This window comes from Gymnoscopelus braueri (assembly GCF_963280865.1).
Source record: "Gymnoscopelus braueri genome assembly, chromosome: 8".
In the NCBI taxonomy this organism is placed as follows: Eukaryota; Metazoa; Chordata; class Actinopteri; order Myctophiformes; family Myctophidae; genus Gymnoscopelus; species Gymnoscopelus braueri.
In genome coordinates this window covers 17,726,631-17,744,024 of record NC_137609.1, presented here as the reverse complement: position 1 = coordinate 17,744,024, position 17,394 = coordinate 17,726,631, and the positions used below count along the sequence as shown (strand labels likewise).

At 38.0% G+C, this 17,394-nt stretch overlaps 1 protein-coding gene across 1 annotated transcript; it reads left to right on the top strand.

Moving 5' to 3' along the window:
* Window positions 1–9,977: 9,977 nt before the first annotated feature.
* On the top strand, window positions 9,978–16,005 carry LOC308091135 (uncharacterized protein). Its single transcript, XM_080436510.1, has 2 exons — window positions 9,978–11,377; window positions 12,215–16,005. The coding sequence occupies exons 1-2, from the start codon at window positions 10,010–10,012 to the stop codon at window positions 15,626–15,628; spliced, it is 4,782 nt and encodes a 1,593-aa protein (XP_080292636.1). The 5' UTR covers window positions 9,978–10,009; the 3' UTR covers window positions 15,629–16,005.
* The last annotated feature ends 1,389 nt before the right edge of the window (window positions 16,006–17,394 follow it).

Genomic DNA, 17,394 nt, shown 5'->3' with positions numbered 1-17,394 from the left:
GAAAGAGGTTGGTGTGATGATAACATCGAATACCATTGAAAACCAAAGAACCAAACTCAAAGAGCTTAGCGAGAAAACCAAGAAAGAAATCAAAAGGAAAATGGACAGCATTGGCCACAAAAATGATGATGTACTAAGATTAAAGATGACTCTGGAGCATCAACTCAATGAGCTCAATGAACAGAAGAAAAACTTGGATGCACACCTTACTAAGATAACAAAAGAGATGGATGCTCTGACGAGAATGAAGACAGACATGACAATTGTCAAAGAGGACATGAGAAATGAATGGAAGCAGGACCTTTTGGTGAAAAGACAAGAACTTGACCAGGTCATGGAAGAGTTTATGAGAGAGAGGGAAGAATTTCATAGGATGAAGAAACAGATGGACAAAGAGAAAGTTGACATTGAGATGATGAAGGCTGACCTCCAAAAGCAATCAGATGAGTTGGATCATACTAAGGCGGACGCGCAAGAGGAAAAGGAACATTTGGAAGCCATGAAAATCGACCTAATAAACAAATCCGAAAAGTTTGACAGCTTATCTGAGGAGGTAAACAGAGATAAGGAGATGATAAAGGATCAGATGGCCCAAGTTGAAAAAGAAAAGAAAGATCTTGAGAAAGTGAAGGGTGATATTTCTATCACACAAACGGAACAGGAAATGAAAGATAATGACAGCAAAAAGCAAATAACAGACCTGCAAAACAGTAAGGCCTTGATCCAAGTGGAGAGAGCAGAACTGGAAAAACAAAAGACCGATGTCATGCAGAAGAAAGCAGACAATGAAATCTTCACAGAAATGGTCGCTCAAGAAAAAGAACATCTCAAACAAATGAAGACTGATGTGGATCAGCAGAAGATAAATCTGGAAAAGGATTTGTCAGAATTGAAAATGAAAGAGGATGGTGTGATGATAACATTGAATACCATTGAAAACCAAAGAACCAAACTCAAAGAGCTTAGCGAGAAAACCAATGAAGAAATCAAAAGGAAAATGGACAGCATTGGCCACAAAAATGATGATATATTAAGATTAAAGATGACTCTGGAGCATCAATTCAAAGAGCTCAATGAACAGAAGAAAAACTTGGATGCACACCTTACTAAGATAACAAAAGAGATGGATGCTCTGATGAGAATGAAGACAGACATGACAATTGTCAAAGAGGACATGAGAAATGAATGGAAGCAGGACCTTTTGGTGAAAAGACAAGAACTTGACCAGGTCATGGAAGAGTTGATGAGAGAGAGGGAAGAATTTGATAGGAGGAAGAACCAGATGGACAAAGCGAAAGTTGACATTGAGACGATGAAGGCTGACCTCCAAAAGCAATCAGATGAGTTGGATCATACTAAGGTGGACGCGCAAGAGGAAAAGGAACATTTGGAAACCATGAAAGTCGACCTAATAAACAAATCCGAAAAGTGTGACAGCTTATCTGAGGAGGTAAACAGAGATAAGGAGATGATAAAGGATCAGATGGCCCAAGTTGAAAAAGAAAAGAAAGATCTTGAGAAAGTGAAGGGTGATATTTCTATCAAACAAACGGAACATGAAATGAAAGACAATGACATCAAAAGGCAAATAACAGACCTGCAAAACAGTAACGCCTTGATCCAAGTGGAGAGAGCAGAACTGGAAAAACAAAAGACAGATGTCATGCAGAAGAAAGCAGACAATGAAATCTTCACGGAAACAGTCGCTCAAGAAAAAGAACATCTCAAACAAATGAAGACTGATGTGGATCAGCAGAAGATAAATCTGGAAAAGGATTTGTCAGAATTGAAAATGAAAGAGGATGGTGTGATGATAACATTGAATACCATTGAAAACCAAAGAACCAAACTCAAAGAGCTTAGCGAGAAAACCAAGGAAGAAATCAAAAGGAAAATGGACAGCATTGGCAAAAATGATGATGTACTAAAATTAAAGATGACTCTGGAGCATCAACTCAATGAGCTCAATGAACAGAAGAAAAACTTGGATGCACACCTTACTAAGATAACTAAAGAGATGGATGCTCTGATGAGAATGAAGACAGACATGACAATTGTCAAAGACGACATGAGAAATGAATGGAAGCAGGACCTTTTGGTGAAAAGACAAGAACTTGACCAGGTCATGGAAGAGTTGATGAGAGAGAGGGAAGAATTTGAGAGGATGAAGAACCAGATGGACAAAGAGAAAGTTGACACTGAGATGATGAAGGCTGACCTCCAAAAGCAATCAGATGAGTTGGATCATACTAAGGCGGACGCGCAAGAGGAAAAGGAACATTTGGAAGCCATGAAAGTCGACCTAATAAACAAATCCGAAAAGTGTGACAGCTTATCTGAGGAGGTAAACCGAGATAAGGAGATGATAAAGTATCAGATGGCCCAAGTTGAAAAAGAAAAGAAAGATCTTGAGAAAGTGAAGGGTGATATTTCTATCATACAAACGGAACAGGAAATGAAAGATAATGACATCAAAAGGCAAATAACAGACCTGCAAAACAGTAACGCCTTGATCCAAGTGGAGAGAGCAGAACTGGAAAAACAAAAGACCGATGTCATGCAGAAGAAAGCAGACAATGAAATCTTCACGGAAACACTCGCTCAAGAAAAAGAACATCTCAAACAAATGAAGACTGATGTGGATCAGCAGAAGATAAATCTGGAAAAGGATTTGTCAGAATTGAAAATGAAAGAGGTTGGTGTGATGATAACATCGAATACCATTGAAAACCAAAGAACCAAACTCAAAGAGCTTAGCGAGAAAACCACGAAAGAAATCAAAAGGAAAATGGACAGCATTGGCCACAAAAATGATGATGTACTAAGATTAAAGATGACTCTGGAGCATCAACTCAATGAGCTCAATGAACAGAAGAAAAACTTGGATGCACACCTTACTAAGATAACAAAAGAGATGGATGCTCTGACGAGAATGAAGACAGACATGACAATTGTCAAAGAGGACATGAGAAATGAATGGAAGCAGGACCTTTTGGTGAAAAGACAAGAACTTGACCAGGTCATGGAAGAGTTTATGAGAGAGAGGGAAGAATTTGATAGGATGAAGAAACAGATGGACAAAGAGAAAGTTGACATTGAGATGATGAAGGCTGACCTCCAAAAGCAATCAGATGAGTTGGATCATACTAAGGCGGACGCGCAAGAGGAAAAGGAACATTTGGAAGCCATGAAAATCGACCTAATAAACAAATCCGAAAAGTTTGACAGCTTATCTGAGGAGGTAAACAGAGATAAGGAGATGATAAAGGATCAGATGGCCCAAGTTGAAAAAGAAAAGAAAGATCTTGAGAAAGTGAAGGGTGATATTTCTATCAAACAAACGGAACAGGAAATGAAAGATAATGACAGCAAAAAGCAAATAACAGACCTGCAAAACAGTAAGGCCTTGATCCAAGTGGAGAGAGCAGAACTGGAAAAACAAAAGACCGATGTCATGCAGAAGAAAGCAGACAATGAAATCTTCACAGAAACGGTCGCTCAAGAAAAAGAACATCTCAAACAAATGAAGACTGATGTGGATCAGCAGAAGATAAATCTGGAAAAGGATTTGTCAGAATTGAAAATGAAAGAGGATGGTGTGATGATAACATTGAATACCATTGAAAACCAAAGAACCAAACTCAAAGAGCTTAGCGAGAAAACCAATGAAGAAATCAAAAGGAAAATGGACAGCATTGGCCACAAAAATGATGATATATTAAGATTAAAGATAACTCTGGAGCATCAATTCAACGAGCTCAATGAACAGAAGAAAAACTTGGATGCACACCTTACTAAGATAACAAAAGAGATGGATGCTCTGATGAGAATGAAGACAGACATGACAATTGTCAAAGAGGACATGAGAAATGAATGGAAGCAGGACCTTTTGGTGAAAAGACAAGAACTTGACCAGGTCATGGAAGAGTTGCTGAGAGAGAGGGAAGAATTTGATAGGAGGAAGAACCAGATGGACAAAGAGAAAGTTGACATTGAGATGATGAAGGCTGACCTCCAAAAGCAATCAGATGAGTTGGATCATACTAAGGTGGACGCGCAAGAGGAAAAGGAACATTTGGAAGCCATGAAAGTCGACCTAATAAACAAATCCGAAAAGTGTGACAGCTTATCTGAGGAGGTAAACAGAGATAAGGAGATGATAAAGGATCAGATGGCCCAAGTTGAAAAAGAAAAGAAAGATCTTGAGAAAGTGAAGGGTGATATTTCTATCAAACAAACGGAACATGAAATGAAAGACAATGACATCAAAAGGCAAATAACAGACCTGCAAAACAGTAAGGCCTTGATCCAAGTGGAGAGAGCAGAACTGGAAAAACAAAAGACAGATGTCATGCAGAAGAAAGCAGACAATGAAATCTTCACGGAAACAGTCGCTCAAGAAAAAGAACATCTTAAACAAATGAAGACTGATGTGGATCAGCAGAAGATAAATCTGGAAAAGGATTTGTCAGAATTGAAAATGAAAGAGGATGGTGTGATGATAACATTGAATACCATTGAAAACCAAAGAACCAAACTCAAAGAGCTTAGCGAGAAAACCAATGAAGAAATCAAAAGTAAAATGGACAGCATTGGCCACAAAAATGATGATATATTAAGATTAAAGATGACTCTGGAGCATCAATTCAACGAGCTCAATGAACAGAAGAAAAACTTGGATGCAAACCTTACTAAGATAACAAAAGAGATGGATGCTCTGATGAGAATGAAGACAGACATGACAATTGTCAAAGAGGACATGAGAAATGAATGGAAGCAGGACCTTTTGGTGAAAAGACAAGAACTTGACCAGGTCATGGAAGAGTTGATGAGAGAGAGGGAAGAATTTGATAGGAGGAAGAACCAGATGGACAAAGAGAAAGTTGACATTGAGATGATGAAGGCTGACCTCCAAAAGCAATCAGATGAGTTGGATCATACTAAGGTGGACGCGCAAGAGGAAAAGGAACATTTGGAAGCCATGAAAGTCGACCTAATAAACAAATCCGAAAAGTGTGACAGCTTATCTGAGGAGGTAAACAGAGATAAGGAGATGATAAAGGATCAGATGGCCCAAGTTGAAAAAGAAAAGAAAGATCTTGAGAAAGTGAAGGGTGATATTTCTATCAAACAAACGGAACATGAAATGAAAGACAATGACATCAAAAGGCAAATAACAGACCTGCAAAACAGTAAGGCCTTGATCCAAGTGGAGAGAGCAGAACTGGAAAAACAAAAGACAGATGTCATGCAGAAGAAAGCAGACAATGAAATCTTCACGGAAACAGTCGCTCAAGAAAAAGAACATCTCAAACAAATGAAGACTGATGTGGATCAGCAGAAGATAAATCTGGAAAAGGATTTGTCAGAATTGAAAATGAAAGAGGATGGTGTGATGATAACATTGAATACCATTGAAAACCAAAGAACCAAACTCAAAGAGCTTAGCGAGAAAACCAATGAAGAAATCAAAAGGAAAATGGACAGCATTGGCCACAAAAATGATGATATATTAAGATTAAAGATGACTCTGGAGCATCAATTCAACGAGCTCAATGAACAGAAGAAAAACTTGGATGCACACCTTACTAAGATAACAAAAGAGATGGATGCTCTGATGAGAATGAAGACAGACATGACAATTGTCAAAGAGGACATGAGAAATGAATGGAAGCAGGACCTTTTGGTGAAAAGACAAGAACTTGACCAGGTCATGGAAGAGTTGATGAGAGAGAGGGAAGAATTTGATAGGAGGAAGAACCAGATGGACAAAGAGAAAGTTGACATTGAGATGATGAAGGCTGACCTCCAAAAGCAATCAGATGAGTTGGATCATACTAAGGTGGACGCGCAAGAGGAAAAGGAACATTTGGAAGCCATGAAAGTCGACCTAATAAACAAATCCGAAAAGTGTGACAGCTTATCTGAGGAGGTAAACAGAGATAAGGAGATGATAAAGGATCAGATGGCCCAAGTTGAAAAAGAAAAGAAAGATCTTGAGAAAGTGAAGGGTGATATTTCTATCAAACAAACGGAACATGAAATGAAAGACAATGACATCAAAAGGCAAATAACAGACCTGCAAAACAGTAAGGCCTTGATCCAAGTGGAGAGAGCAGAACTGGAAAAACAAAAGACAGATGTCATGCAGAAGAAAGCAGACAATGAAATCTTCACGGAAACAGTCGCTCAAGAAAAAGAACATCTCAAACAAATGAAGACTGATGTGGATCAGCAGAAGATAAATCTGGAAAAGGATTTGTCAGAATTGAAAATGAAAGAGGATGGTGTGATGATAACATTGAATACCATTGAAAACCAAAGAACCAAACTCAAAGAGCTTAGCGAGAAAACCAATGAAGAAATCAAAAGGAAAATGGACAGCATTGGCCACAAAAATGATGATATATTAAGATTAAAGATGACTCTGGAGAATCAATTCAACGAGCTCAATGAACAGAAGAAAAACTTGGATGCACACCTTACTAAGATAACAAAAGAGATGGATGCTCTGATGAGAATGAAGACAGACATGACAATTGTCAAAGAGGACATGAGAAATGAATGGAAGCAGGACCTTTTGGTGAAAAGACAAGAACTTGACCAGGTCATGGAAGAGTTGATGAGAGAGAGGGAAGAATTTGATAGGAGGAAGAACCAGATGGACAAAGAGAAAGTTGACATTGAGATGATGAAGGCTGACCTCCAAAAGCAATCAGATGAGTTGGATCATACTAAGGTGGACGCGCAAGAGGAAAAGGAACATTTGGAAGCCATGAAAGTCGACCTAATAAACAAATCCGAAAAGTGTGACAGCTTATCTGAGGAGGTAAACAGAGATAAGGAGATGATAAAGGATCAGATGGCCCAAGTTGAAAAAGAAAAGCAAGATCTTGAGAAAGTGAAGGGTGATATTTCTATCAAACAAACGGAACATGAAATGAAAGACAATGACATCAAAAGGCAAATAACAGACCTGCAAAACAGTAAGGCCTTGATCCAAGTGGAGAGAGCAGAACTGGAAAAACAAAAGACAGATGTCATGCAGAAGAAAGCAGACAATGAAATCTTCACGGAAACAGTCGCTCAAGAAAAAGAACATCTCAAACAAATGAAGACTGATGTGGATCAGCAGAAGATAAATCTGGAAAAGGATTTGTCAGAATTGAAAATGAAAGAGGATGGTGTGATGATAACATTGAATACCATTGAAAACCAAAGAACCAAACTCAAAGAGCTTAGCGAGAAAACCAATGAAGAAATCAAAAGGAAAATGGACAGCATTGGCCACAAAAATGATGATATATTAAGATTAAAGATGACTCTGGAGCATCAATTCAACGAGCTCAATGAACAGAAGAAAAACTTGGATGCACACCTTACTAAGATAACAAAAGAGATGGATGCTCTGATGAGAATGAAGACAGACATGACAATTGTCAAAGAGGACATGAGAAATGAATGGAAGCAGGACCTTTTGGTGAAAAGACAAGAACTTGACCAGGTCATGGAAGAGTTGATGAGAGAGAGGGAAGAATTTGATAGGAGGAAGAACCAGATGGACAAAGAGAAAGTTGACATTGAGATGATGAAGGCTGACCTCCAAAAGCAATCAGATGAGTTGGATCATACTAAGGTGGACGCGCAAGAGGAAAAGGAACATTTGGAAGCCATGAAAGTCGACCTAATAAACAAATCTGAAAAGTGTGACAGCTTATCTGAGGAGGTAAACAGAGATAAGGAGATGATAAAGGATCAGATGGCCCAAGTTGAAAAAGAAAAGAAAGATCTTGAGAAAGTGAAGGGTGATATTTTTATCAAACAAACGGAAAATGAAATGAAAGACAATGACATCAAAAGGCAAATAACAGACCTGCAAAACAGTAAGGTCTTGATCCAAGTGGAGAGAGCAGAACTGGAAAAACAAAAGACAGATGTCATGCAGAAGAAAGCAGACAATGAAATCTTCACGGAAACAGTCGCTCAAGAAAAAGAACATCTCAAACAAATGAAGACTGATGTGGATCAGCAGAAGATAAATCTGGAAAAGGATTTGTCAGAATTGAAAATGAAAGAGGATGGTGTGATGATAACATTGAATACCATTGAAAACCAAAGAACCAAACTCAAAGAGCTTAGCGAGAAAACCAATGAAGAAATCAAAAGGAAAATGGACAGCATTGGCCACAAAAAGTATGATGTATTAAGATTAAAGATGATTCTGGAGCATCAATTCAACGAGCTCAATGAACAGAAGAAAAACTTGGATGCACACCTTACTAAGATAACAAAAGAGATGGATGCTCTGATGAGAATGAAGACAGACATGACAATTGTCAAAGAGGACATGAGAAATGAATGGAAGCAGGACCTTTTGGTGAAAAGACAAGAACTTGACCAGGTCATGGAAGAGTTGATGAGAGAGAGGGAAGAATTTGATAGGAGGAAGAACCAGATGGACAAAGAGAAAGTTGACATTGAGATGATGAAGGCTGACCTCCAAAAGCAATCAGATGAGTTGGATCATACTAAGGTGGACGCGCAAGAGGAAAAGGAACATTTGGAAGCCATGAAAGTCGACCTAATAAACAAATCTGAAAAGTGTGACAGCTTATCTGAGGAGGTAAACAGAGATAAGGAGATGATAAAGGATCAGATGGCCCAAGTTGAAAAAGAAAAGAAAGATCTTGAGAAAGTGAAGGGTGATATTTTTATCAAACAAACGGAAAATGAAATGAAAGACAATGACATCAAAAGGCAAATAACAGACCTGCAAAACAGTAAGGTCTTGATCCAAGTGGAGAGAGCAGAACTGGAAAAACAAAAGACAGATGTCATGCAGAAGAAAGCAGACAATGAAATCTTCACGGAAACAGTCGCTCAAGAAAAAGAACATCTCAAACAAATGAAGACTGATGTGGATCAGCAGAAGATAAATCTGGAAAAGGATTTGTCAGAATTGAAAATGAAAGAGGATGGTGTGATGATAACATTGAATACCATTGAAAACCAAAGAACCAAACTCAAAGAGCTTAGCGAGAAAACCAATGAAGAAATCAAAAGGAAAATGGACAGCATTGGCCACAAAAAGTATGATGTATTAAGATTAAAGATGATTCTGGAGCATCAATTCAACGAGCTCAATGAACAGAAGAAAAACTTGGATGCACACCTTACTAAGATAACAAAAGAGATGGATGCTCTGATGAGAATGAAGACAGACATGACAATTGTCAAAGAGGACATGAGAAATGAATGGAAGCAGGACCTTTTGGTGAAAAGACAAGAACTTGACCAGGTCATGGAAGAGTTGATGAGAGAGAGGGAAGAATTTGATAGGAGGAAGAACCAGATGGACAAAGAGAAAGTTGACATTGAGATGATGAAGGCTGACCTCCAAAAGCAATCAGATGAGTTGGATCATACTAAGGTGGACGCGCAAGAGGAAAAGGAACATTTGGAAGCCATGAAAGTCGACCTAATAAACAAATCTGAAAAGTGTGACAGCTTATCTGAGGAGGTAAACAGAGATAAGGAGATGATAAAGGATCAGATGGCCCAAGTTGAAAAAGAAAAGAAAGATCTTGAGAAAGTGAAGGGTGATATTTTTATCAAACAAACGGAAAATGAAATGAAAGACAATGACATCAAAAGGCAAATAACAGACCTGCAAAACAGTAAGGTCTTGATCCAAGTGGAGAGAGCAGAACTGGAAAAACAAAAGACAGATGTCATGCAGAAGAAAGCAGACAATGAAATCTTCACGGAAACAGTCGCTCAAGAAAAAGAACATCTCAAACAAATGAAGACTGATGTGGATCAGCAGAAGATAAATCTGGAAAAGGATTTGTCAGAATTGAAAATGAAAGAGGATGGTGTGATGATAACATTGAATACCATTGAAAACCAAAGAACCAAACTCAAAGAGCTTAGCGAGAAAACCAATGAAGAAATCAAAAGGAAAATGGACAGCATTGGCCACAAAAAGTATGATGTATTAAGATTAAAGATGATTCTGGAGCATCAATTCAACGAGCTCAATGAACAGAAGAAAAACTTGGATGCACACCTTACTAAGATAACAAAAGAGATGGATGCTCTGATGAGAATGAAGACAGACATGACAATTGTCAAAGAGGACATGAGAAATGAATGGAAGCAGGACCTTTTGGTGAAAAGACAAGAAATTGACCAGCTCAAGGAAGAGCTGGACAGAGATAGGCAAGAAGTTTACAGGTTAAAGAACAACATGGACAAAGAGAAAGTTGACATTGAGATGACAAAGTCTGACCTTCAAAATCAATCAGATGAGCTGCATCAAATTAAGAAAGACGTGCAAGAAGAAAAGGAAAATTTTGAAGCCATGAACGTTGACCTAATGAACAAATCCAAAAGGTTTGACAGCTTATTTGAGGAGATAAACAAAGATAAGGAGATGATAAAGAATCAGATTTTCCAAGTTGAAAAAGAAAAGAAAGATCTCGAGAAAGTGAAGAATGAAATGTCTACCAAACAAATGGAACAGGATATGAAAGACAATGACATGAAAAGACAAATAACAAACCTACAAAACAATAATGCCTTGCTCCAAGTGGAGAGAGCAGAACTGGAAAAAGTAAATAACGATGTCATGCAGAAGAAAGCAGACAATGAAATCTTCATGGAGACCATCACTCAAGAAAAAGAACATCTCAAACAAATGAAGACTGCTGTGGATCAGCAGAAGATAAATCTGGAAAAGCATTTGTCAGAGTTGAAAATTAAAGAGGATGGTGTGATGATAACATTGAATACAATTGAAGACCAAAGAACCAAACTCAAAGAGCTTAGCGAGAAAACCAATGAAGAAATCAAAAGGAAAATGGACATTATTGGCCACAAAAATGATTATGTACTAAGATTAAAGATGAATCTGGAGCATCAATTCAATGAGCTCAATGAACAGAAGACAAACTTGGATGCACACCTTGCTATGATAACAAAGCAGATGGATGCTCTGATGAGAATGAAGTCAGACATGACAATAGTCAAACAGGACATGAGACATGAATGGAAGCAGGACCTTTTGGTGAAAAGACAAGAAATTGACCAGGTCATGGAAGAGTTGGTGAGAGAGAGGGAAGAATTTGATAGGATGAAGAATCAGATGGACAAAGAGAAAGTTGACATTGAGATGATGAAGGCTGACATTCAAACACAATCAGATGAGTTGCAAAGCAGTAATGCCTTGGTCCAAGTGGAGAGAGCAGAACTGGAAAAACTAAGGAACAATGCCATGCAGAAGAAAGCAGACAATGAAATCTTCATGGAGACCATCACTCAAGAAAAAGAACATATCAAACAAATGAAGATTTATGTGGATCAGCAGAAGATAAACGTGGAAAATGATTTGTCAGAATTGAAAATAAAGCAGGATGGTGTTATGATAGCATTGAATGTCATTGCAACCCAAATAACTAAACTCAAAGAGCTCAACACAAATACAAATGAAGTAATCAAAAGGAAAATGTACACCATTGGCCACAAAAATGATTATATACAAAGACTAAGTACAACATTCGAGCATCAGCTCAATGAGCTAAATGAACAGAACAAAAACTTGGGATCCTACATTGACCTCATAACGAGAGAGATGGATGCTCTGATAAGAATGAAGTCAGACATGACAGCACTCAAAGAGGATATGAGAAAGGAATGGAAGCAAGAACTTTTGGTGGAAATAAAAGCTCTTGACCAACTGAAGGAAGAGCTGGGGAGAGAGATGGCAGAAGATGGTTTGAAGAAGAACGTGATGAACATAGATATATTTGACTTGAGGGTTGATATTCAAAAGCAATCTGATGAGCTGGATAAAATCAAGAAAGCTGTGCTAGTAGAAAAGGAAAGACTGGAAATCATAAAGGTTGACTTAAAGAACAAATCAGAAAAGAGTGACAGCTTATTTGAGGACAGAGAGGAGATGATAAAGGATCAGATGTCCCAACTTGAAAAAGAAAAGAAAAATGTTGAGGAAGTGAGGAATGATATTTCCTTGAAACAAACAGAACAAGACATTACAGACGCTGACATCAAAAGACAAATGCAAGTCCTGCAAAACAGTAATGTCTTGATGCAAGCTGAGAGAGCAGAACTGGACAAAATAAAGAATGATGTAATGCAGAAGAAAGCAGAGAATGAAATCCTCATGGAGTCACTCACTCAAGAAAAGAAAGAGCTTGAAAATAATTTGTCAGCTTTGAAAATGAGAGAAGCAGACACACCGAAACAAAGTGATGAGTTTGATCAAGTCAAGAAAGTTGTCAAGGATGATAAAGAAAGGCAAGAGATCATGAAGGCTGACTCTCAGAAGCAATTGGATGTTGATTGTGTCCTGGAAGAGATCCACAGAGAGAAGGAGTTGATAAAGGATCAGATGGCCCAAGTTGTAAAGGAAAAGGATGAACTTGAGACAATGAAGAATGCTATCTCTTTGAAACAAACAGAACAGCAAATGAAAGATGATGATATCAAAAGACAAATACAGCACTTGCAAAATAGTCTCAAGGTCCTCAGTGCAGAGAGAGAGGAACTGGAACTATTAAAGACTGACATGAAAAGACGAGAAAATGAAGTAATGAGAAAAGAGAAAGACATGAACAATTATCAATACAATGAGAACAAGACAAGAATCGCTCTGACGCACCTGATCTCTGAGACAGCTACACAAACAGATGAAATGGAGATTGAACCAATGGAGCAGTTTGTAGTTGAAGATCTTGAACCTGATCGACGAAGGAAAGAGACCGACAGGCAGTATGAGGTCTTTGTTAAACCCATGATGTCACAAAAAAATATTGACTCAGAGTTCATGCAGTCTTTCAAGCAGGAGCAAATGAATGAAATAGGTCAGCAGAAGCAACAAATGGAAGAGGAGAAGAACAAGCTGTTTCAAGTCAGAACAGAAATCAGTGTTGAAATATTGGAGCAGAGGGATGCCATAGAGAGAACAATGATGACAAATATCACTCAAGAACAGGAGGAAATAAGAATGCAAAGAGAAGTGTTGGCACATGAAAAACAAAAACTTAAAAATGAATGGGATGAATTTGAAGAGACGAAGAAAGCCCTGGAACAAAGAAAGGCTGACTTTGATCAAAACATTCTGGCTGAATTGAAAGGAGACGTATCTATGAAGGAAAATGTGTGTCAAGTGATAGACAGCACAGAACACATGGCTGTTGTAACACACCAACATAGAGAGGACATCCAAAGAAGTATGGATGACTTACGTTTTCAAAAGAAAGAGCTGGAAATTGTTCTTGCTGAAAAATGTCAAGCCAAAAATGTAATTGCTGATTTAAAAGAAGAAGAACAAACTATAAAGGGTAATATTGATCAAATTAATATTATCTTTGATCACATTTGTAGAAAGTTACAACTTCACAAAGATGACATTGAAGCGAAAACTGAGGAAATTAGTGTGAATAGCAAAGATCTGGACATCTCACAGTTGAAGGCTGATATAGCACATGAAAAACAGATCATCGAGAACAATAAGGACATGATAGCAAAAGAGAAAGAGAACCTTGACCAAATTAAGCTTCGAATTATGAAGAAGAGGCAAGAACTTGACACACTTCACACATTACAAAGAGATGAGAAAGAGTTGGAACAGACGAGGGCCCATGTCCAAAGAACTGAAGAAAAAAATGAAAAACAAGAATTAGAGCTATTGAATGCTCAACAAGGGCAAAAAGGCATTGAGGAGGAAACAAGGGAACAAGCCAAAGATCAGAAAATTCAAAGAGAAGATAACGAACTCAAAAGACAAATGGAAACACCCGTCATAGAACAGGTTGATGTTCAACCACAACTGGGCGATTTTGATTACCCCATCATTGAGAAAAAGAAAGACAAAGACAGTGTCAGTGTGGAGGACATGGCTCTGCAGATACACCTGGAAGCACATGCTGAGCATTTTATGAAAATGGCAAGTGGCCTCGAAGTTCAGATCAAGGTGAAGAAACAAGAGACGGATGAGATGACATTCACTATGGCCGATGTGAAACACAACCTAAACCAAATTAGGTGTGAAATGGAAAGGAAGCAGCAACAAATTGACAATATCAGGAACCAGATTGCCAGAGATATGGCACGTCTGAAGAAGACAAAATCTGATATTGAAAGAGGAAAATATGAAGTGGAAAGGGCAGTTCCTGGAACAGAAGACTCAGAAAGGAGCGCAAATGAGACCACTGACAAAGTCAAAGACGAGGTTGGAATGCATGTTGACATGCAGAATCAGAGGCAATTGGAAGAAATACACTACCATAAGGATGAAGTGGAACAAGACAAAAAGAAGATAGCAAAGTTAACGGTGGATATTAACACACAACTGAAGGAAATGCAAAACCAAAGTGAGGAAATTGAACTTGAAAATGTGAAGATACAAACTGAGAAGACTAATGCGGAACAGATTCAAACTGATTTGCAAACACAATCTGAGAATATTGCCTGCTTCATGGAGAAGGGAAAGGTTGATGACATGGCTATCCAACACCTGAATGAGACAATCGAATGCCTTTTGAAATATATTCAGAAAAAGGCAGGTGATCTGGAACTCTGGAAGGTCAAAAACAAAGAGTTGGAAGTCTCACTGATGGATATTGACAGGCATAATGTGGAGATGAGAAAACAACAGCAAGAACTGCGAGACAGAATTAACGAGGTGCAAACGGCAAAGAAAGATCTGGAGAAGATTAAGGAAGATTTACAAACACAACCTGGAGACATTGTTCAGTTCCTACAGGAGAAAAAGGAGAGGAAAGGTCAAACGACCAAAGAGAAGCTCGAGCAGAAAGACCCTACGAAACATTCTGAAATGTGGAGGCCTGTTGAGCTGGAGGTCGATGAGATTGATAAACAAAGGCAAGCTGAAGAGGAAGCTGACAGAACCACACAATATACCAAAAGTGTGGACCCAGAATATTTTGAAACACCAGTGCAAACCGAGGACCTCTCAAAGGCAGATTATTTGCGGGAAATCTGGAAAGAGACTGAATTGAAACGAAGGGAGATCACCAAGATGAGGCACAAAGGTTATGAGATGAGAGCAAGTCAGGAAAACAGACTAAAGTCTGTCCACAAATTTCTTCAAAGAGTTAGAATACAGAGAAAGAAAGATCCATCAGAGGAATTGGAGGCAAAATTGGAACAAGGAAAACTAACACTTCAACACAAAATGGAAAGAGACCTGTGCATACTACATGACAAATGCCAAGAGCTTGAATCCTTAAAAGATCAGATGCTCAAAGAGACAGAAAAGCTCAATTCCCAAGAAAAAGAATCTACACTCAAAACTGTGGACAAAGCCATACAAACTTTCCTAGTGGACATATCCACCGAAAATTCAATGTTACAGGTAATGGGAGAACAGGATGAGACTACACCTACCAAGACACTTGGATTGACACAAAAGAAGACGTGGACACACACAAAGGGGGAAAATATCCAAGAGGAAGCAGTGATGAGTGCGCAAGAAGACATGTCAGCTCAAGAAGCATCCAGTGGACTGCTGGGTCTGCTACGACATTACTGTTTTAACTGCTGCTGCCGCTGCTGTGACTGCTGTAGACAAGAGACAGATTAAGTTTCAGAGAGAAAATGTGCATTACAGTATGTGGCTTGTAAGCATGTCAATGATATACAACAATCTTACTTTTATAATAGATTAATTGTGCTTTAATTAAAAAATATATATATTCTGACATTTATTATCAATTATGCTACTTAAATTCTGAATTTTTGTTTGTGTTCTGAAGGAAAAGTAACCAATAATGCATTACTGTCAGAAGTGACTGAGCAAATATAATATTCATTGATGGTATGCATTTGTATACAATGTTAAATTTCTAAATTATATTATGACTGGCCTGAATTAGATTTGATTATTTTAGATTATTCAAATGCTATTGCTGTTTGTGTTTAATTTGAAGTATTGTGTGAGAAATAAACTTTTCAAATGTATGAATACCACTCTCAATAATTATTATTTAGAGTATATAAGTAAAGAGTATGAGTATAGAGTATGAATTCTGAAGTAAAAGGCAATTGTGAGTAGAAGTTGTGTCTACTAGTAGGCTCTAATCTCTCATAGATAATTTCTCAATAGATATATCTCATAGATCTATTCCTATCAATATTCTGGTTTGAGCTATCAATGCCCAGGTAGCTGGTTTTCAAATGTAGCCCCCACTTCTCACTGAGGAGCAACGTAGTGGAACTAGCTGTCACAAAGTATTTTTGTAAACTATGACACACACAACATGCCTTTCATTTTAACTTCACTATGGTTTGATTCTTTTTGCTACCTTGCTACTGAGACATTCCATTCACATTCTATGAAATGTGGGAATAGCCTAATCAACTGGATTAGGCGACTATCACTAGATGGAGCTATGTGACTATGTCCGACTCAATAATCACACTTCATGAGGATTCATTGTGTGAGTTGTTGTTAGTAGAACATTAAGACAGAAACCTATATTATTGACCCTTACTCTAATCCTGCACAATCAACACGTGTAAAGGATTGATTTTAGTCAAGAACAAACAAGGCACCTGTCTCAGACTGTGAGCCATTTAAGACACCGTGTTCTATTATACAGTATAGGCCTCAGGTCATAACTAGTCCTTAATTATTATCTTATGACTGGACAATGTGTTCCCTTCAGACTGTGCTGTATTTTATAACACCAGCACATTTGGCATATTACAAATTAGTAATTATTTAGGCTTTATTATAGATTAAGTAATTTGAAATTACTTAATCTATAATAAAGCCTAAATAATTAAACTTTTTATTTTTAAAGTCTAAATAATTGGACTATAGAAAAATATTGGTTCTAATCTGTAGTTATCTGCATGGTTATAACATTCAAGTGCACTAAGCAGATATGCACTGGATGATTTTGCCCCATGCAAGCAAGGCCTATAGTTATGCTGGTGAGCAGGTCAATTCTCCAGTTTCATGTTTAACCACTTTCAATCTGGTGTCCCGATTTTGTCATTATGGGTGACATTTTTCAAAGATTAAAAAAAAAAAGATTACAAAAAATTAGCAAAAAAATAGCAAATCTACAAGCTCACAACGCATCTCGATGCAACACTCGTGAGCTTGTAGATCGGCTATTTTCACTATTCGTTGTACAACTAAGGCCTCAGTGGTTCTTCTTGACTGACACATTCTGCAATGCTAAACGAAATGTAGCTTTAGCTGCAGTCATGTCATTTCTGATTCCCCCAGCCGGTGAACACTCACACATGGAAAAGGTATAGACCAATTCTTTGTTTACAAACATTGAGACTGGACGCACAGGTGACTGTTTCATGTAATCAATTCCCAACAGATCCCCA